This window comes from Microcaecilia unicolor, chromosome 2 (genome assembly GCF_901765095.1).
Source record: "Microcaecilia unicolor chromosome 2, aMicUni1.1, whole genome shotgun sequence".
Classification (NCBI taxonomy): domain Eukaryota; kingdom Metazoa; phylum Chordata; class Amphibia; order Gymnophiona; family Siphonopidae; genus Microcaecilia; species Microcaecilia unicolor.
The window spans coordinates 361,428,535-361,451,786 of record NC_044032.1 but is presented as its reverse complement, the minus strand read 5'-3'; the positions used below and the strand labels follow the sequence as shown (position 1 = coordinate 361,451,786).

The 23,252-nt window shown below is 44.3% G+C and overlaps 1 protein-coding gene across 1 annotated transcript in view; it reads left to right on the top strand.

Moving 5' to 3' along the window:
• Window positions 1-23,252, top strand: part of PSD3 (pleckstrin and Sec7 domain containing 3) — a 599,926-nt gene that overhangs the window by 506,096 nt on the left and 70,578 nt on the right. The window contains exon 13 of the mRNA XM_030192121.1: window positions 5,897-6,054. Within this exon, the coding sequence (XP_030047981.1) occupies window positions 5,897-6,054 (158 nt within the window). The remainder of the gene's footprint in view (window positions 1-5,896; window positions 6,055-23,252) is intronic.

Sequence of the window (23,252 nt, the reverse complement as noted above, 5' to 3'; positions counted from 1 at the left end):
GCTTACTTTATTTATTTTTTGTCTATTAGATTGTAAGCTCTTTGAGCAGGGACTGTCTTTCTTCTATGTTTGTGCAGCGCTGCGTATGCCTTGTAGCGCTATAGAAATGCTATATAGTAGTAGTAGTAACTAAAACTCAATGCAGAAAAAACACACTGTCTCATCCTCTCATCCCAATACAACACGAATAAACCCACTAACATAAGCACCCCAGACTACACCCTTCCTGTTTCAGACAGCCTGAAAATTCTCAGAGTCACAATAGACTGAAACCTCACGCTAGAAAGCCAAGTGAAATCTGTCACAAAGAAAATGTTCCACTCAATGTGGAAACTCAGTTTCTTCCAAAGGGAAATATTTCACAACTTGGTATAATCAGTGGTACTGAGCCACCTAGATTACTGTAATGGAATTTATGCGAGATGTAAAGAAATAATCATAAAGAAACTCCAAACTGCTCAAAACACCGCAGCCAGGCTTATATTTGGTAAAACGAGATTCGAAAGCGCCAAACCCGTACGAGAAAAACTGCATTGACTCCCAATCAAAGAACATATTGCGTTCAAAATCTTCACTCTGGTTCATAAAATCATCTACGGTGAAACCCCAGGATACATGTTAAACCTCATAGACCTACCAACTAGAAACACAACAAGATCAACACGGTCATACCTAAACCTTCACCACCCAAGCTGCAAAGGACTCAAATACAAATCAACCTATGCATCCAGTTTCTCCTATAAGCACACAACTTTGGAACGCACTACCAAACATCTCGAAAACAACGTCTGACCTACTAAACCTCCGGAAATCACTAAAGACTATCTTCTTCAAAAAGGCATACCCTAATGATCCAACTTAAATGCCTGAATCCTGCAACACAACGATACTAATACGTGAACTGGACATAACTTAACGCTTCCTCCTTTCTATTCCCTTATGTGTCTGTCACACATGCATGTACCTTATTATGCCATAATATCACTCTGTATTTGTCATACCGGAAGGCGATCGCCTCACGGTACTATGTAAGCCACATTGAGCCTGCAAATAGGTGGGAAAATGTGGGATACAAATGCAACAAATAAATAAACAAGCCTTTGGGAATTAGTGGGTTGAGGCTCTGTTGGCTCTTTTATATTGGCTAATTGGTTGAAGTTATGATTTTAGCACTGACATTCTGTTTGGTTATATAGTTGGGATACTGCATGTTTGTATTCTTTTCTCTTTGGAGTGAGTGTACTTGTGAATGAATGTTATTGCCCTGTATTAATATTATTGTTCCTTTTCATGCTTTATCTTTAACTTTAATGGCAGTACCGTTAAATGGCTATTAAAGTTGAACTATGTGTTATGTATGAGCCAAGCTGTGGAGAATGAGTAACATGGGTCCCCGATGCAAGATTAATTGACACCTGCTGTGAAGTTGGACATAAGCAGGTACTGAAGATTGTCTTTGATTTATGTTGATACTAGTAAAAAAGGCCTGTTTGTGACACAAATGAAACGGGCGCTAGCAAGGTATTCCTCGGAGTGTGTATGTTTGAGAGAGTGTGTGTGAGAGTGACTGTGTGAGAGAGAGAGAGAGAGTGAATGTGCGAGTGTGTGTGTGTGACAGAGAGAGAGTGAGACTGGATGCAAGTGTGTGTGTGAGCATGACAGTGTGTACCAGGGCCCCCCCTCCCTCCCAGTTCCAGGGTCCCCCTCCCTCCCGCCCTCTGAGTTCCAGGGTCGTCCCCCCCTCCCTCCGAGTTCCAGGGTCCTCCCTCCCTCCCTCACTCTGAGTTCCAGGGTCGTCCCCCCCCTCCCTCCCTCCGAGTTCCAGGGTCGTTCCCCCCCCTCCCTCCTTCCGAGTTCCAGGGTCATTCCCCCCTCCCTCCCTCAGAGTTCCAGGGTCGTCCCTCCGAGTTCCAGGGTTGTTGTCCCCCTCCCTGCCTCCGAGTTCCAGGGTCGTCCCCTCCCTGCCTCCCTCCGAGTTTCAGGGTCCCCTCCCTCTCCTGCATTATGCTCTCTCCCCTGCATTCATCCATATGCAGGCAACGTCCTCTGTGCCATGCCCCCTCCATCCATCCATATGCAGCATCTCTCCCCTGCCCCCTCCACCTCCCTCCCATTTCCAGGGTCCCCCCTCCCTCCCTCCCTCCCTCCCATTTCCAGGGTCCCCCTCCCTCCCTCCCTCCCATTTCCAGGGCCCCCTCCCTCTGTCCCTCCGTCCCGCCCTCCCAGTTCCAGGGTCCCATGGAACTGGGAGGGAGGGGGGACGGAGAACGTTGGAGGAGTGGCGTCAGCAGGTGGTTACAATCCCAGTGACACACATTGGAACGTTGGAGGAGTGATGTCAGCAGGTGGTTACGATCCCAGTGAGACACAATGGAATGTTGGAGGAGCTAATTATTATATTAAATGGTGTCAGTCTCAGGGCAGGAGAGGCAATAATCTCTACCCTGTGGCGGCATCTTCCCAGGTATCAAATCATTGGGCAGTCGTAGGGATGATGAGGTGGCAAGGTCTCCGCCCTCTGTTTAGGAAAGATATCCATACAGCTGTGGTAGAATAAGGGAAGCTCCACTGGGGAACGGACCTTCTATACACCTTTCCCCCTCTACCTCTTATAGGGAAAGCTCTTCTCAAATTGTATCGAGACCAAGGGACCATGCTCCCTACTGGCCAGCTCAAATCTGGTTCCTTCTTGTCCTAGAGTTATCATCCAAGGAATCATTGAGGTTAGATCCTTTTCCAACCCTAATAACTCACAACAAAGGGTCCCTTCTCCAGGCAGACCCTCGCTGTCTAGCCCTGACAGCTTGGTTCTCGATGATATAGATTTATATTCCTTAAACCTTCTTGATGGAATCTCTAGGATACTCCTAGCCTGTCTGTTGTCTTCTCCTTGTGTCAGTCTTCTCCTAAGTTTTTTTCTCAGGTTTCCATTTCTTCTGTTTCCTCCAGCTTTATTTCCTTCCTTCTTTACATCTAACATTGATCTTCCCTTTCATTTTTTCCCCATTTTTATCTTCTCTGCTTGTACGCTCAGGTTTTTTCCTCATTCTTTCCTTCTTTCACCCTCCAGTCCCCCTCCTTTTTACCTCTTACCTACCTATCTGCCAACTTTCCATATCCTACTCTCATCTGCTCCCCAGCCCTCCCACTGCCCCTTTCTTACTCTCTCTCCCCCTTCTTTTCCCAGCCTCCTATTTTCCCTATATTCCCTTGTCTCCAATTTCTGTTCTCTGTAAACGTATACACCACCTCCCAAACCATCACCTACCTTTCTCTAACATTCATTCCCTCACCACTCACAAGTACCTTCCCTGTCACTCAACCATTCAAGCTTGCCATTCCCCCTCTTTCAATTTGTCCCTACTCCCATTTCCACATTCTATCTTTCCTCCCACAGATCTGTCTCTTTATACTACCTCTTAATCCCATCCTATGCCCTCAAAATTTTCCCACCTTCTCTCCACCCCTCCAGACACTTCCCCCTTTTCATGCTTCCTCCCTTGGCTCTTACCCCCTTCACATGCTCTTCTCTCACTAAAGATTATTCCTCTCTCTCACCACTTCTCCCAGGAGCTCAATGTGGATGCTGAGCCAGCCAGCCCCATAGCTTAGCCTCCCCATTGTCTTGACCATTCCCTCTCCCCACAACTCAGTCTCCTTATTACCCCGTAGGATCTCTTTCCCGATCTCTAAACCTCTTCTGACTGCGCAGCCTCCTTTCCCCCCCTCCCATCAGTAGCAGTAGAAGCACTTAGATGAGACGTCTCTTGCTTATCCTGTGGCAGCAAATGAAGGCTTAAGTGCTTCTGCTGTTGATAGGGGATGGAAGCTGTATGGTGAGTAAAAGGATCAAATTGGAGTGGCAGGGATGAGCAAAACTATCCAGGGTAGAAAGCCATTAGATTGGCCACTGATGTACCACAGAATCAATCTGATGGCTGAAAGTGGAGTGGCATTTTCTACCCATAATGATCCCTATGCCCCCCCCCCCCCCCCACTCCTCTCCAGTCCAATATTGCCACTACTGTTACCTCCCCATCTATCCAGGCAGCATCTCCCCCTGCCCTCTGGTCCAACAACACCCTTTCCTCTAACCCACCCTACCACACCGCCTCAAGCGTTGCTCCTACTTTCTTTCTTCCCTCTCTCTCACAAGTCCAGCATCACACCCTCTTACTGCCCACCCACTCCGAGTCTAGTACTGCTACTTTTCTTTTCCCTCTCTCCCTCCCCTCCCATAGGTGCAATATCGCCCCCTGCCCCAAGCATCTTTTTCCCGCATTAGGGCCAAGGCTGATCCTTCTTATTCTGCTTCCGTGCCTGCGAGCACTCATCAGGACCTAAGCTGATCATCCCCCTCTGCTGCATCAATCAACATACTACCAGTGAGAAGCACCATACATCCTTCAAGCCCATGTGCTTGTGAAGACCCTGCTGATCCCACTCCCTTGATGTGTTACGTACAAGTCAGGAACACATCAGAGGAGGCAGGATTAGCAGGGCTTTCACGAGAGCACAGGCTTGGTGGCTCTACGATGCTTTCAGCTGGTACCATGTGGATTCTGCTGCAGGCCCGGAGGCAGCAGAAGGGCAGGATCAACTTGGAGCCCTGATGCACGTTCCCAGGCACAGTAACAGAAGAGCTGAAGGAATTGGCCCTGGCCCTGTGATCCGGTGGTCCCAGCTATGCCTCTGTCTTCCTTTTTTAAAATAAAACTATAGGGCTATGCAGGTCGCTTTTACCAATGGGCAGCTGGGCTCCTGGGCCTCCTTTATGCAGGATCCCAAAATAAAGTGAGTTTTTAAATATATCCTTGACGTGTTATAGAATCAATATTAGTATTAATATTTAATACCCAGTCTGAAAAAGCAGGTAACGGCAGTTTACAAATTCAGTAGTATTTAACTAGTGTAAACTTGAAATATATTGGTGGCCCTCAGAGCTTTCTCGTATTTACATTGCAGCCCTTTACATGAAAAAGGTTGAACGCCACTGCCTTATAAAGGGTAGGCTTCCACAATGTAGCATTAGGACTCCTATAAGGGGGCAGCAACTTATTGAATTGCCCCCCTTGTCTTCTACACCCATGGAAAATCAAGAAAGCTGAGCCATGCAACAATCCTTTCTGCTCTTAAAGTTCCTATTCACACATAGAAACTGTAAGAGGTGTCAAGGCAGAGTTCTCAAAGATACCCTTTTCACTGTTTTATTGAAAAATGTGTGAAAATGTGTTTTTTAAATTTTCTTAGGAGGGGGGTGTTCTGTGATCCTTTTTGCATTAAAAGAAGTGGGAAATGTAGCACCATGTTTACCTCTATATCTGGCATGCACTATCCCTGTAATATATTGAATGTCAGAGGGAGAATAGGGCTATCGTTCAATAAATCAGCTTTGTTCCTTTTCACTTTTCCATTTGTAATGCTCTGCACCTAACCATTTTTTTCTATCTGCCATGAACTCTCAAAAACTGAAAAACTATAAAGGGAATTTTCTGGCAGACACCTTTACAGTCCATAGAATAGTGCATGGTTTAACACCTATTCCACATCAATATAGTGCCTCTTATATCATCCTCTGGCACTGGTTAGCAGTTTGAGCAGTACCTAGTGTTCCTTAGATGAGTCTAACCCTATTTGGCCTCTCAGGTTTCACACATGGTGTTATTGCAGTCAGCCAATATTTACAACACTGATTGAGTATAATCAATATTAGGTAAATAGTGTGTGTTCCTTAAGGCAGTAACTCGGGGCCTTTTTCATGAATGTTTTTCTCCGGTTCTTTGTCAGTGGAAAAGAATGTGTTAAACCAACCTTTACCCCCACCCCAAACACCCCCTTCCCCCACCCACCATTCTTAAAAATAATGTGTGGTGTTGTTTTTTTTCTGCTGATACAGGATGAGTATAAACCAGATAAGGCTTTGTCAGAGGAGGATCTGAAAAATGCAGTTAGTGTGCATCATGCCCTGGCATCAAAGGCAACAGACTATGAGAAAAGGCCCAATGTCCTGAAACTGAAAACAGCTGACTGGAGAGTCTTTCTTTTTCAAGCCCAGTAAGTGTTCCACTGTTCATTGGGAAATAGTGCCATGAGCTGGAATTGCTGTTTCACCCGTCATATTAACTAGAATCTTTTTGTCTGCTTTGAAGGAAAACATGGAGCTCGTGGAAAGTAGTGCTGCCCAGCTTCTTACTGAGGCCTGTTATGTTCATGTAAATGAAGACTAATTAGGCTGATGATGATACGCTTTGGTTACCACAATTTGTTATTAACAAATGTACAGACTATAAAAGGCCAATACTACCCAGTGTTAAAATTATACTGTGGGGCGCTTTGTAATAAGCTGCATTAAATGGTTAGTATGGGTTTTACCGTGTGTTAGACATTAGCACAGACCCACACTAAGGGCCAAATTCACTAAACTTAATGAGCAAGTAGTAAACCCTAGCATGCACTAAAGACTTTTTTCCGACGACGGTAGCAGCTAACGAAAACGGAATGCACATGAGCAAATTGTGTAGAAACCCTATTGTAATGAGATGCACTAACCTTTTCCAATTGCCTTAACGCTGGAAAAATCTAACGAGAGATCTGTACCTCTCGTTGGGGCTGCGCGGGATTGAAAAACTGCAACAAAAGTAACAAAAAAAAAATAGCGCTCCGCTTTTAAAAAAAATCCATTTTGGCCATCATTCCTCTCCCCCCCCCCCCCCCCCCCCCCGAAGACGCTGCGCTGCTCACCCCCTCTGATGCGGCTCGATCCAGAGGACAGTGCAGTTGAGGACACCCATCCAAAAAAAAAACGCGTTTAGCTGAGCTAAATGCATTGTGATTGGCTCAGAGACTTCCTGGTCTCACAGCTGAGTGAAGCACTGCCAAAAAAGACGTTTTTATTATTGCTGGGGGGAATGACGGCCAAAATGGACGTTTTTTTTTTGGATGGGCGTCCTCAACTGCACTGTCCTCTGGATCGAGCCCCATCGGAGGGGGTGAGCACCGCGGCATCTTCGGGCGGCACAGGGAGGTGTATTTGGCATGCGCAGAGCAGCCAGCATAACGCTTGGCTGCTCTGCGCATGCTCGACCGGCCGATTGGCCGACTGTTAAACGATGGAATAGAGAATGCAAGTGAGCTACAACAAGCAGCTCATTTGCATTCCCTTTCCTTAATGCATGCCCGTTCCTTACTGATTCGCTAAGGGAATCGGTAAGGGAAGGGCTCTAATGATTGTTTAGTGCATCTGGCCCCCAGTTCAATACACTAGGCAAGTGATGGCGAACCTATGGCACGCGTGCCAGAGAGGGCACGCGGAGCCCTCTCTGCTGGCACGCACGCCGCCGGTCGCCTCACCCGAGACTTTCAGCCCTCCCACCCACCCGGCGTCAATCATTCCTTCCTCCCTCCCTCCCACCCGGCGTCAAGCGTTCCTCCCTCCCTCCCACCCACCCAGCACCAGCCCACCCGGCCTCCATCCCTCCCTCCGAACCGGAAGAAATTTAAAAGTCTTCCCTTGTCTGAGTAGGCGGCGTCAGCATCAGCAGTAGCAGCGAAAAGCGTGCTGCTGGTTCGGCGCGTCTTCAGCCTTCCGTCTCTCAAGCTCTCTGGTCCCGCCCTCATTTCCTGTTAGGGCGGGACCAGAGAGCTTGAGAGACGGAAGGCTGAAAATGCGCCACACCAGCAGCACGCTTTTCGCTGCTACTGCTGATGCTGACGCTGCCTACTCACACAAGGGAAGACTTTTAAATTTCTTCGGGTTCGGAGGGAGGGAGGGATGGTGGGCTGGTGCCGGGTGGGAGGGAGGGAGGGAGAGAGGGAGGAATGCTTGACGCCGGGTGGGAGCAAGGGAGGAAGGAATGATTGACGCCGAGTGGGTGGGAGGGAGTGCGGCCTGGTGCTTGGGTGGGAGTGCTGGGTGGAAGGGAGGGAGGGAGGCCTGCCTGGTTCTTTTGTGGGAGGGAGGGACGGCGGAGGGCTGCCTGGTGCTTGAGTGGGTGTCCTGCCTGGTGCTTGGGTGGGTGTCCTGCCTGGTGCTTGGGTGGGTGTTCTGGTGCTTGGGTGGGAGTGCTGGGTGGGTAGATGGCCTGGTGCTGGGTGGGAGGGAGGGAGGCTTGGGTGCTTGGGTGGCCTGGTGCTTGGGTGGGAGTGCTGGGTGGGTGCATGGCCTGGTGGGAGGGAGGGAGGCCTGGTGCTGGGTGGGAGGGAGGGAGACTTAGTGCTGGGTGGGAGGGAGGCCTGCCGCTGGGAAGGCAGGGGGGAGAGGAGGGTGGCTGGAGGGGAGGGCAGGGGAGAGAGGAGGGTGGCTGGACATGGGTGGCTGGAGGGGAGAGGAGGGTTGCTGGACATGGATGGAGGGCAAGAAAGGAGGAAAGTAAAGAAATAAATGGAAAGGAAGCCCTGGAAACGGAGTTAAGAGAACAGATAGAGAGCAGCAGAATCAGCGACTAGGACCAATATGGATAGAAAAACAAAATCACCAGACAACAAAGGTAGAAAAAAATCATTTTATTTTCATTTTAGTGTTTGGAATATGTCCAATTTGAGAATTTACATCTGCTGTCTTATTTTGCACTGGGTATACTGGAGCTGTAACAGCTTACAGAAATTATTTATAATGAAAGAAAATCATGTTATTTTTTCTCCTATACTAGTATAATATTTTCAATGATGTCTGTTTATATGCGCCATGGCTGGTGTAAGGGTGTGTGGCTATCATAGGGGTGGAGTCATATGGTGACCCCACCCATAATGAGTACCGGCACTTCGCGATGAGTAATTAGATTTTGGGTTGCTGTTTGGGCACTCGGTCTCTGAAAGGTTCGCCATCACTGCACTAGGCAAAGCCAGCAAGGTAAAAAAAAAAAACCTGTTCTAGCTACTTAATGCAGGAGTGAATGTGTCCAGGGTGGAGTGGAAGAGTGGCAGCATGTGGGTCATTACCACAGGCTAGCTTTCACAGCTGTTAATAGTGTGGCTGCACTTGCTGTGACCTTGAGGGAATAAGAGCAAAAGTGCTACCAGTAGTGTGATTGCTGTTACAATAGGTTCTGTGGCGGCACTCCCCTTGATTCCCTGGCACTCTGCACTTCTGCCACACCCCTCCCATTTTTGATACCCCCTCCTTGTCAGGACCCCCACCCCATTTTCAATACCCCCTCATCATCAGATCCCACCTTTATTCTGCACGGCCACAACCTCTCCGAGTACCTATTCAGGGTTTCACAGTTTGTCCAGTGACCCCAGGCAGGAGTGATGCCCATCTGCTCCCACCTGTGCTGGGTAGTACTGCAAGGGTCCATCCTTCCATATAGCAAGACTTCTGCAAGGGGTCATTGGTACCATTTTGGACCTCAACACAAGATGGAAATGGAAGAGGCGAGGCATCACTCCTGCCCAAGATCACTGGACCATCACTAATGACTTAGGAATGGGTCCTGGGAGAGGTCAAGGAGTTAGAGGAAGGTGGTGCTGTGGGGCACATCTTCTTTTTGGGGATAGGGTTTGTTATAGGGGGCATTGGATCAGAGGCGGGGTTTGTCACTGAAGGGTGCAGATCAGGGCAGATGAGGGAATATGACATGGGGATTGGAAGGATGAGGGTAATGTATCAGTAAGGGATTGGAGGTGTCTACTGAGTGGGGGGTAGTGGGAAGTAGGCTATTAGGTTGGGGGTGTGGTCCCACAGCAGTGATATATTTATTTCATTATAATTTTTTTGGGAGCAAGCTAACACCTCGATATCTGGCAATGCATGTAATTTGATTCCCATGTGGTAATTGCCTGCCCATTGCAGTAATTGCAGGGTAGATACTGGACACACTCCCTGTATTTACCACACAGGCTTTGCATTTACTGCACATTAAATTATGCTCATTTCTGGGCTTTTTTCCTTAATTTTGTGGTATTATTCATTGTTTCATATTTTTTGTTAAGATTCTTAATGCATGCTACACCATTTTAACATGTACAAATTGACTTTACATGTGGTAACTCATGTGTTAGTACTTGTTAAATAGATTGTGTGCATTTTAAGGTACATTAACAAACTGAGGAGTCCTTTTTTCACAAAGCTGCGATAAAAAGTGGCCTGCGGTAGTGTGTGCGCATGGTTTGACGCACTGGGCCATTTTTTACTGTGTTTGGGGAAAAGAGCATTTTTTTTACTGGGCCGGGAAATGGGTGTGTGCTAAAATTAAAACTAGCGTGTGCCTATTTACAGCCTAAACCCTTACCATCACCCATTGATCTAGTGGTAAGGTGTCACGCGCTACATGCGCCAGGGAGGCACTCTAGCCTGGCGGTAGTTTCATTTTGGTGCGTGCTGCACATGCGTAGGCCATACCACAGCTTATTAAAAGGGCCCCTGAATGCACATTAAAAACATACATCTCTACTCTGCTGTGCTACTACAAATTTGTTAGTAGCCAAGGAAGCTAAAATAATATATTGTGCTGAGAGAGAGAGAGCTTTGATTATAAAGTCAGATTGTATCTTTTAAACATTTCTTTTTGTGTTTTTCTAACAAAGAAGCAAGCCATGGGATAAGTTGTAGTTGAAATTTTGAGTCAACTCTGCACTGCACAGATATGGGAGATTTGCCTAGACCTGGTATTAAAGCGAGGAAAAGAATTGTAGGAAGAGGGACGTTGCAAGACTGGTCATTTTTGAAAACCTTAGAAAATATAAAAAAGGATAAAGCAGTAGTTCAGAGGTTTTTTTTTTTTTTTCAATTTTACTACCAGCTTTAATGCTGGCAGCATCATAGAGAGTTTCAGTGCCCCTACTTGTGGCAGCAAATACCAGGAGCCTTCATTTAGAGCTACCTAATGGTATCACCCCATTTTATCTAGCCCAGCCATTGCAGTAACAATTCTTCAATGAGAGTTAACGCCTTCTAGCACTGGGTACACATACGCCCTGAATCTAACCATAATGGATCATAATTGCATTATGTGGGACGACTCCTGATTGTAGCTGTGAATTCTTTGTTAAACCCACCAGCCTTAGGCAAACTAAGGAGTAAAAGCTGGACTTTAAGTCAAAGCTGGATCTCCTGCATGGTAGCAAATGCACAGAACAGGCCCTACTACCTATAGAGTGTCATCTTGTATGTTTGTTGCCTAGATCACCTTTGTTCAAAATAGTTATTCAGATATTTGCAGTAAAGAAAAACAGGTGTAGGTGCGTGGGGAGTAATTTTATAAAAGGATGCCTTTATAAAATTGGCCCCTAAAGTTGCCACACCAAGCTGCTCCTGCCTGAAATAGAGTACTTTTTTTTTTTTTTTACATGTATGTGCCAGTGGTCCATAGTTTATAAAATACGCACACAAATAACAATCCTGTGCCCACTCTGCCCATTTCTCTGCCACTAGGAATGCCAGAGAGATTTTTGCATAAACATAGGCATTGTTTTCTGAACCATACTTTTTTTGTGCATACCCTCAGTAGTTTTATAAGCTCCTAATACAGCAGGTAATTGCACCGATACATAGAAGGTAACACTGCGGTGTGAACAACTGAAAAGTATATTTCATGTTTTATTTTCACATAATGTCAATAACAATAATCATGACAAGGGAACTATCACAAATTTCATCAGGAAATATGATAAAAAAGAAAACATTTTGACCATAATAACAATGATAATAAGTAGTCAAGTTCAGGAAAAAATGTAAGAAAATAGAAAAGCAATTTAACACAAACGTAAACTCAGTCCTGTGCTTCCAAGCCAGCCATAACAGAAAGATCTAATTGTATCACAATCCTCAATTCCTCTTTAGAAATAATAAAATCCAATAGTTGTTTGTATAAGGAAGTTGCAAAACAAACCCAAAACCCAGCTTCTGAGCTCTAGGGCTGCCGTTTGTCGCTCTTGATAAGTCAGGAAAAATTCTAACTTTAGATTCCAGAAACAACTTTTCCATTGAACAAAAATACAGTTACAGTTCACTTATAGCCTTCTGATACCATTCACATAGCTCACAGCAGATTACAGCAAGACTCTAGAACACAATGCATCTAGGATATAACAATTCAACAAGAGCAATCATAAATTAAATTCTAAAAATCATAATCAGTTTCATAAATCAAATAAAGTAACCAAGTAATTATTTCTTAAATCATATACTTATGAAACAATAAAGTTATTAAACCCTTCTTAAACATCTAACTAGATAGAAATCTTACGTTAGATGGTAAAAACGTTCAAAACGTAGCCTGAAACGCAAATAAACATGTGAAAAAATTCCTTGAGGTAATATCACTGAGACTGAGAAAACCAAATGAAAAAAAGTTATGAGTATTATAAAGTTGTTCCACTAACAAAAAGTACACAAGAGGAATCATATTAAAGTGGCACCATTCCATATACAATCTTCCACAACAAACAGCCTAATTTAAAGATTATCCTAGCCTCAACACTAAGCCAATGAAGCTTAACAAAATAAATTGTGATTCTATCTGATTTCTTGATAGAGTAGATCGAAGTGAACAGCCACATTCTGCATAGTTTGAACTTTTCTCAATAAATACTTTGGTAAACCTAAATAGACAATATAACAATAATCCAATTTGGAATCGGTGTCTGTACCATAAGTCTGGTCTTCTGACAGGTATTTACAGATAGCCCTTAGCTTTCTCATATATAAAAAGAGCTCTTAAGTGAATTAATCTGGTTTTCCATAGATAATTTATTGTCCAATATAATACCCAAGATTTTAATGGATTGATCTAATATAAAACATTCCCCATCTATAATCAAGTTTGATTTCGCTTCTTGATTCTGCTTTGTTCCTATCAATAAAAATGTTGTTTTTTCCCTATTCAGTTTCAAATAATGGGATGACATCCAGTTGGCGATAATTGAAAAACAATGAGAAATTTTATCATGCTAATCCTGTAAACCAGTAGTAACGGGGAAAATTATAGTAAAGTCATCCGAATAAATATAACTTATATAACCTTCTTTCTCCAGATGTCTACCCAGAGAGGACATAAGAATATTGAATAATACTGGTGATAAAGGTGATCATTGAGGCACGCCTGAGGGTAAAAAAACAACTTTTCAGACATTCGTCCCTGGAATTTAACACAATAAGATCAAGAGGTCAGAAATCCCTTAAGCTAATACATTTCGTTATGATCCACTAGATCAAAAGCACTGGATAAATCCAATTGCATAAAAGGGCGTCTTGACCCCTACTTAAGAGATTCCTTACATAATTCAATAGTGCAATCAATAAGGTTTCCGTACTATGATCGGTATGAAATCCTGATTGTGACATATGTAACAGATTAAACTGATCTAAATAAGTCACTAACTGCTTTGTTATCAAGGCCTCCATTATTTTAATAAAATAGGGAATAGACGCCACAGGTCTATAATTAGCTGTATCTCCCTTAGAAACTAAAGGATTTTTTTTAATATAGATGTGAGAATGATCTCAGCAAGACCTTTGGGGAAAGTGCCCGAAGTAAAGTAGTCCTCAATCAAATAAAGCAAAGCCTCCTTAAACACTATGGGCATTGACTTAATTAAATATGTTGGACAATTATCTAGATGACAATGAGATTTTGTCAATTTCAAACATAAGAAATCCAGATCATTCAAGGAAACCATAGAAAAAGTACTCCCAACTGTAATCTGCTAAACAACCCTTAACAAATTGGAAACCATGATAAGATCTATCTACGTTTCTATCACATGTATGTAACAATTCAAAGTCCTAGAACTGCATTCCAGTTATTCACAAAAGTGACCATAAGTGTAGATCTAGATGTGATTATATCAAAAGATGACTCCAAGAACTCTGTTAAGTTCATACTGGATGCATCAGGAGGATCAGATGGAATCTGACCAGATACAGTTAAATAGTGGGCACGAACCATAGGTGAAATAGCCTCTGATGGCAACCTCAATATTTCCCTCATATATTTTGGGGCCATGTCCAGCGGAGCTCCTAAAGGTGACGGGGAAATTCATAAAATGGAGAGTATTCTTACTAGTCTGGTTGTCCAAGTTTTGCAGCACACCATGAAACCGATATAAAAGATTACCTATATGTATACTGCCAACGAACTGGCTGTTAAAAGATCAAGAATGAATAATCTTTCTCTTGAATTTCCCTAAGACAAGGTTTTGTCTCTGAGGGAATTACTTTAAAAATATATTCTTGAAGTTCTGCAATTTCCTTCTGTTCATAATAGCATATCTAGACTGTATTATGTTTCTTCTGTTAAAATACTAGAGAAGCAATCTGGAGGGGATTTATGTGTTTGCTTTAGTGGACACACTAGCATTATCTGAACATTTTTTTAATCTTCTGATATATATATATATTTTTTTTTTCTTTTTTTTAAGAGCCAGTCTCCTGGTCTCCTTTTGCATAGAATCAGATAAGATTATTGGGGGGTTTTTTAATGGTCTGCTTTTATAGGAAAGAGGGTGTTTTCTTTGAGAAGAGGTTCTATCTGTTTCCAGATGTTTACAAGCCAGACAAGAAGTTTCTTCAGTTAAGGGCTAGGGTTTTTGCTTCCCTTTGTGTTTAGTTTCTTGTAAGAGGAACAATATATATTAGTTCCAGTTCATTTAGAGAGGTTTTTTTTGGATAATAATAATAATAATAATGAGCACAGTAATAATGTGGTGTTTGGTGTGGTAGGGGCTTTTGAGGGTTAGAATAGTTTATTGGAAAGTGGGTTTCTGTATTGTTTTGACTATTTTGTTCCTTTATCTATCTATTGGGATTTGTTTACCACCTTTATGAAGAGATTCACCCAAGGTGGTGTACAGCAGGTACAGTTTAATATAAAACTTAAAATTTTGTTAACAGTATAACAATAGTAAAATAACCAAGAATAAACATAAATACAATAAATGAGGTAAATTTGAAAACAGTAAATTGAAACCTAATAATAGAACTACCATGAAACAGTATAAAAAATATATACATTTAACAGCACTGGAATTCAAATACAAGAGATATAATACAGTGTTAGTATAATACTAATGATACACCTAATAAACATGCATTAGAACATTCAACTAACATAGATGTGATACTAAAGATTTTCTACAATATGGCTTACCATATAGCTGAGGGACCAAGAGCAGATATATGATAGGAACAAAATGCACAGTACAGAGTCACTTGGGATAATTTGATGGTTAGCTAAAATCAAGGCAAGTTCTTTATATAGTTAAGCAAGAGATAAGGAAATGATCTAAGTTACAGTATGTGTAGCAAGCTAGTCCAGGTGCAGAATGGGTGTATAGTCAGTCACCCTATGTATTAAAGGCTTGGGAGAAGAGCCAGGCTTTCACCTGCTTCCGAAGGTATTCATGAGTTATATGTAGCCCCTCTGGGAGTAAATTCCAGAGTAGAGGGGCTGAGTTTTTTGGGTGAAGGCAGTTGGAGGTTCGTGGTATGCTGTCAGGATAGGAGCCTGCCAGCAGGGAGAGTCAGGGTCATTACTGTTGCCTCTGTGAATTTATGAACCTAGAGGTTTAGATCATGGATGTAACAGTGGTGGCAGATGAGTGTAGACAGGAGTTGGTGCTTGTAGCTAGGCCTGTACTGTAGCAGCTGGCAGTGGGGTAAGATGTGTCTCTTCTCTGCTCCAAGTGAGTCATGGTATAGTCATGGTATAGGCGGAGCTTCAGGTGAGCAAGCAGCCCTGTTAGACAGCTAAACACTAATAGGTTTAGCTGCAGCTTTATGTGCAAATGGAATTTTTAAAAAAGGAATGTTGGAATGAGACTACAACCATGTAGTAACAGTCTTGCACTGGGAACACTACAAGCTCATGCCAGGAGAAGGGAATTATTGAGCTGTAAGTTTAAAGTTAAAAAATAAATCAGTTGGCAATGGGAGGGTTTTGGTGTGTATTGTCTTGTGTCTAGAGGTAATTTGGAAGCACACTATGAAAACTGGAAGAGACTTACTGGAATTAGAAGTTATTTAGATACAGAAAGTAAAAGTGTATATGCTGGACGAGTACTATGTGTAAATTGCAGTAAGTGAAGGTGATTGATAGAAACTGCTGAGTTCTGCCGTGGGATTTAAATGCTCTCGACATGAGACAGTGAGTGAATAATATTAACTTGTTTATTTTTTAAGGGGACTTTTTAACTCATGGGTTTAATGTCAGACCCTAAATAATGTTGCTTTATTTAAAGCATTGAGCTCAAACCAAAGTGTTTCTATGTAAAGAAAACTGACTGAATCAAATGGTTGCCAGACGCTAGTGGGGAAAACTCATGAGGAGTTTAAATTAAAAAAAAAAAAAAAGAAGTCTGAATTTAACAATTGTAGCAGTCTGAAAGAATGCTAGAAGTACTGAGCTTGATAGTGAGCATGGGTTAAGGATAATTGTTGAGACATTACAGTATTAAATCTGAATAAGAGTACTGCTGCCCAATAATGAGTTGGAGGTTGGTTCAGTTTCGGTTCTGCTAGGTACATTCTGAGAGATTGTGTGACTGTTGCTGAAAGTGATTACATTGGTTTAGGATTGGAAGGGTGATTTTCATTAGGGCATCCCTAAAATGTAATTTTATTTTAATTAGTTAGATTTTAGCCTATAGGTGGGGGAAAAGCTAGCTGTAGTGGAATATCAGTGTAGTAGATAAGCTACTTGTACATCACACTAATAGTAGGTCATCAGGGTTTCATAGTGGATGACAACACTCTTGCATCCACTGGAAGAAAGAGACACTACAGAAGGTAAGTGGCTACTTTTTGATAGACTTTATTACACTGCACATATTATGTTTTTTTGCTTACCTGGTTGAAAGTAGTAGTACACTGGTATTCCACTGGAAATTAGGGTATACTGTGGGAGATACATTAAGAAACAAAGAAAACAAAACCAATGGCTACCAAATGCTAAAACAGCCAGTGTGCTAAAACTCCTGTGCTAGCTTAGCGTAGGGTGGGTACGGACTGCAAATTGCACATGCTTACTTGTGCATTTAGCTCAAATGCACTTAACACCCCTACAACAAGAAAGATATTAAGTGCATTTGTGTTAATTGTGAATGAACTTAACATACTGTAAGGCACTTTTCTGTGTGGTTACTGCAAGGGACATGCTGGACATGCTTTCAACAGTTACTACACAGCCTTTGCATTTACTGCTTGTTAATTATGACTATTAACACACAGTTAGTGCAAAATCTTACCAAACTTTAATAAATAAATAGTCACCAAAGTGTCAAGTTCTGCCAAGAAGCAATTGCTAAAATAGTACATACAATGAATTGAGGACTTTGAAGTATAATATTTATCTGATATCTAGATAACTGCAATTGCAATTTCAGTGTTTCCAGGAACATAGATACAGTTAAAATTATTATGGGAAGAGAGGGGGGAGGAGCTTAGGAGGGTATAAAAGGAGGAAAATGCTCGAAACATCTTGATGTGTTACAGTTTATTGTGGATTGTAATGTGACAGTGGTTTAAGATGTTAATAAACCAGATTTAAACAAAAAATATATTAAAGTTCATTTTTTAAAATAAGTAAAGAATAATTAATGGAAAGGAGGGAAGGACCTCAGACTGGTGACGTACAGCTCAACCAATGTGATTGCTTATATGTCGTCACCATGGCTCAATCATAGGTACCTCACCAACCTCCTCCCTCGGTGTTCAAAATATTCAAAAATGATATACACTTTGTGGGGGAGGCCCCAGTTGGAAGCTGCGACAAGATAAGTGGTTTTATTTTTAATGTCCTAGAGTTGGATGCATTATTTTTGCATTGAAAAACAAACACAGAGTGTATATCATTTTTGAATATTTTGAACATCGAGGGAGGAGGTTGGTGAGGTACCTATGATTGAGCCACGGTGATGACATATAAGCAATCATATTGGTTGAGCTGTACGTCACCAATCTGAGGTCCTTTCCATTAATTATTCATTATCATGCAATGCAGATTGTTTGATTATACCCGCTTTTGTGTGTTGCATTTCCAAATTTGAGTGGAGTGTTTTCCCTTTTGCTTGTTACCTTGGTATTTTTTATCATACAAATTTCTAAATTTTGAATTGCTCAGAAATCAAAAATATGTGCATATGTGTGAAAACTATTGCACCCTTTGTCCATCAAAAAACTTGACGTGATCTAAATTGGCAAAATATTTCTTCAACATGACAATGTTACTTTCAAAATATAAAAAAATGAAAAACAAAACTTATCTGTCCATAATCCCCTGAATTCTATATATCGTGCCGAGATTTCCATGCAGAAATTGAAGCATATTCCATAACAATACACATAACTTAATTAGTTAACAGGCTAATCAGTGCTGATTGGATGTTAGGCCATTAGCACTATTTGGCATTAATTAGAATTTACATGCACTATCTGCTAAGCATATTCTGCAAAGTGGTGCATGTAAATTCTAATATGTGCTGCTGAAAAAGAGGCGTGGAATGGGCAAGTCGTGGATGTTCCAGAAAACTGCACGCAGAGTTATAAAATACACCTTTTCTGCGCCTGACTTAGATGCCAGTATTTACACAGTTTTACTTTGCATTAAATGACCATGCCTAGAGTTATGCACACTCATGGCCGCTCAGCGTATTCTGTATATACTGCATGGAAATTTGGGCTTATTCTATAAAGTAACACCTACGTTATAGAATGTGCTTAGGTGAATTTTACTTCAGCACCAAATTTTTAGGCGTGAGATATAGAATCTAGTCCTATATGTCTAAATCTCTTCCATCAGCCAAGCTTTCTGAGTGGTGTGGACTCCTTCCAAAAGGGTGACTGAAATGTTAATTTTAAAATCCTGTCGGGAATCCCAGTTTCACTGTAAGCTTCATCAGGGGCAATATCAATAATCTGCACAAAAAATACAATTTCTTTATCATTTTGAATTAATATTTATTAAATGTTTTATCAATACAAATCTCCATGGCATACAAACAGAGTGACTCCCATCCAGCTCCGAGTCAGAGTTGTCAGGCTTTCAAGGCAGAAACTAGGTTCGTGAGCCCTTGGGCCACTGCCGAGGAGCGGCAATGGCAGGCAAAACCACCCCACATCAGAGACAAGGCAGAACTCTGACAGAAACAGCTAGACTTCACCTGTGCTTGACCGCCGTTCCCCAGGAGTTGAGCCCCTGGGTGCAGGCGACCGGCAGGACTTACCGGACAGGGCAGGCACTGGATACCAACTAGGCTGAACAGGGACTGAGGGTCAGAGGGGAAAGGAATGTACATGGGCAGCAAGGCAGGAAACTGGGCTAGGACTCACAGACAGACAATACTACACAAAGCAGGGAATGGACAAGCTAAAGGACAGGAACTGAGAGCTGCCACGCAGCCACTGAAACAGGGTACAAATACTGACAGACAAGAGACCGGACTGAAAGCTGCAGAGGAGCCACTAAGCAAGAGACACAGACAAACAGAAACTAGACAAGGAATACAGACCAGAAACAAGACTAGGGAAATAAGCAAATAAACCTAAGCTAAACTACACACAGACTAACTAGAATCAGACAAGGAACAATACAAGAAACCAGACTAGGCAGAAATGCAACAAAGCACCAACAAACCAGGGACCTTAGACGATGCAAAGGCAAACTCAGAAGGTTTCAAGGTGGTAATAAACCCATCAGCAGCTGAAACTGAGCTGCAGCAATCATGAGGCAGCTACGGGTGAGGCTAGCTGCCAAACTTCAAACCAAGTCTGGAGGGCAGGAATATCTGGACCGGACCGGAGCAGAAAGAAAGTCTGGGAAGTCTATGGCAGCCACCGGTTCTGGCCACCAGAGGGCAAGAGGAACACAAACCAAGACACGGGCAGAAAGCATACTGAAGCACAGAGAGGCGTAACACACACAGGTGCAGTATAGTGGAGTAATCAGAGCCATGCTGGAAGCAGCCAGCACACAGAGACAGAACTAACTCAGGAAGAACAGACAGAAGCCAGCTCAGAAGCTGACCGCTGGAAATAAGGTGAGTCCGAGAGGGTCACGACCACAATCGTGACAAGAGATCAGAAAATGACAAGCCTCTTTTTTCATCAAATTTATGACGTTCACACTTGATAAAACTCATTCTCATTGGTCATTAGGTTATCAATAGAAATCAAACAAAATAAAACATGGAAAAGAAAATAAGATGATACCTTTTTTTATTGGACATAACTTAATACATTTCTTGATTAGCTTTCGAAGGTTGCCCTTCTTCCTCAGATCGGAAATAAGCAAATGTGCTAGCTGACAGTGTATATAAGTGAAAACATTCAAGCATTACTATGACAGGGTGGGAGGAGGGGGGTGGGTCATTGGTCATTACAAACTATACCATTTCACTTCCATATCATCAAGCTGATCAATCCATAGACTGGTGGGTTGTGTCCATCTACCAGCAGGTGGAGATAGAGAGCAAACTTTTGCCTCCCTATATGTGGTCATGTGCTGCCAGAAACTCCTCAGTATGTTCTCTATCTCAGCAGGTGGTGGTCACACACAGCAGCAGCTCTGGCTAGGCCTCCAAGCCTAATCCTTAGGTTTTGTTGAGGCCTGGGGTTGAGGGCTCTTTTGAGCAAGTGCAAACCTGGTGGTGCCAGGTCCCTCCTTTTCTCCCCCCTCCCGCTGGCTCCGTTTAAAAAAAAAAAAAAAAAAAAAATTTTTAAACGTCTTTAAAGGCGTTTAATTCGACGTTTCTTTAAACGTTCATTGCAGCTACTCACTGGGACACCAGTTCGTTACAGCTCGGAGCGGCAAGCAGGTAATTTTACCTTTTTATAGCGGGCAGGGGGTTCCCCGATTCTTCTCCTTGTGGCAATGGTGTCGGAGGGCGAGGGCGCATAGGGTCGCTCCCCGGATCGCTGGAGCGCTTCTAGAGGGGATGCGGGGGTTTTACAACCTGATTCGCCCTTGATGGGTGATAGTTTAGTGACCGATGATGTCCCGGTCGTTCCTCCGGCGTGGCGGTTTTTTCCCGCCATAAACGCCCATCCCCCGCTCCTCGCCTCCGCCATCTTGGCCGGCCACGCGGCTCGGACGGCTTCTTCGGGGCCGCCCTTGAGGTTGGAGACATTAATGCCATGAACGCCCTTAATTTGGGCGACGGCACAAAAGCGGCTAAAGTTAAGCGCCGTTCTTCCCGCGCGGCTCCTTCACGGAGTTTCGCGCCGGACGCCATTTTGGATGCGCAGCATGTCTCTCCCCCGCTATTGCGAGCGCCGGTTGAGAGTGCGTCTAGGGCTGTTGCCCAGGCTGCGGAAGTGCACAGTCTGGGGGGTTTCTCCCCCGAGTTTGTTTTGCTGCTGCATCAGGCTTTCCTCATGCAAAACGCTGCCCCTGCTCCCTCTTCTGATAAAGAGGTTGAGGTTCCCAGAGGTAAACGCCCTCGGGTTGATTTCCAGGCCTTGGAGGACTTTTGTCTCCTCCGATGTAGATGAGGGCAGCGTGTCTGAGGTCTCCCAACGATCCTTTGCGGATTCCTTGGAGGAGATAGATCCCCGCTCGGATGGAGCGGATGACCCCTCTGCAGCGCGGCTTTTTAGCCCAGAGGATTTGCCCAACCTGTTGTTACAGGCCATGGACACTTTGAAGATTTCCTCTCCGGAGGACGTCTCTCCCTCAGCCCCTGTTGGCTCTGCCATTATGCTGGGGACGAAGCGCCCGCCTAGAACCTTCCACGTGCATGATGCCATGCACACCTTAATTGCGGCTCAATGGGATGTCCCGGAAACGAGCCTTAAAGTGGCTAGGGCTATGTCCCGCCTCTATCCTTTGGCTGTGAGTGAACGTGAGGCCTATCTGTGGCCTACCGTGGATTCTTTAATCACTGCGGTGACTAAGAAAACGGCGTTGCCGGTGGAAGGTGGCACGGCCCTAAAGGACGCCCAAGACAGAAGATTGGAGGCGGCCTTAAGGTCGTCCTTTGAGGCAGCTGCTTTAAGTTTGCAGGCCTCAGTTTGCGGCTCCTATGTGGCCAGGGCGTGCCGGACTATGGTGCAGCGGGCTTCCCCCTCGGATCATTCCTTGAGGGCTGATTGGCCGGCCCTGGAATCGGGCTTAGCCTATTTGGCAGACTTGCTGTATGATGTCTGGAGAGCCTCAGCTAAAGGCATGGCTCAGACAGTCTCTGCGCGGCGGTGGCTTTGGCTGAAACATTGGTCTGCTGACCACGCCTCTAAATCCCGCCTGGCTAGATTGCCTTTTAAAGGCAAGCTGCTCTTTGGGGTCGAGCTGGACAAAATCGTGACCGATCTCGGCACGTCTAAGGGCAAGAAATTACCAGAGGTCAGGGCTCGGGTTAGTACTCGTCCCGATACCTCCAGAGGACGGTTGCAGGAAGCCCCTCGGTACCGCCCGGGCAAGTCGGGTTCCTCTGCCCCCTCTTCCTTCAAGAGGAATTTCTCCCCCAAGCAGCATTCCTTTCGCAGAGACCGCCGTCCCGGAGGTGCTCCCTCCGGTCCTCCCCCAGGGTCTCGTACCCAATGACGGGGCCTTGGTCCACGCCCCAGTGCAGATTGGAGGACGGCTGTCCTCGTTTCTGGGCGAGTGGACCACTATAACTTCAGACGCGTGGGTGCTGGAAGTCATCAGAGACGGCTACAAGCTAGAGTTCTGCCAACCCTTAAGAGACGGGTTTGTACTCTCTCCCTGCAAGTCTCCAGTCAAGCTGTGGTAGTGCAGCAGACCTTGGACAACCTGATCCGCCTGGGTGCGGTCGTTCCGGTGCCAAAAAATCAGATTGGCAAGGGACGTTACTCCATTTACTTTGTGGTTCCAAAGAAAGGAGGTTCTGTCCGGCCTATCCTCGACCTCAAAGGGGTCAATCGGGCCTGGAAAGTGAGGCACTTTCGCATGGAGACTCTCCGCTCTGTTATAGCGGCAGTGAAGGCAGGAGAGTTCTTGGCTTCCTTGGACATCAAGGAAGCGTACCTGCATATTCCCATCTGGCCTCCTCTCCAACGCTTTCTGCGTTTTACAGTCCTGAGACGACACTTCCAGTTCAGAGCCCTCCCTTTCGGGTTGGCTACTGCTCCGCGGACCTTTTCCAAAGTAATGGGGGTCATAGCGGCCTTCCTGCTAAAGGAAGGAGTACAAGTCCATCCTTATCTGGACAACTGGTTGATCCGAGCCCCCTCTTATGCAGAGTGCGGCAAAGCTATGGACCGGGTAGTTGCTCTTTTGAGCTCCCTGGGATGGATCATCAACTGGAAGAAGAGCCAGCTGCGCCCGACTCAGTCCCTGGTGTATCTGGGAGTTCGATTCGAC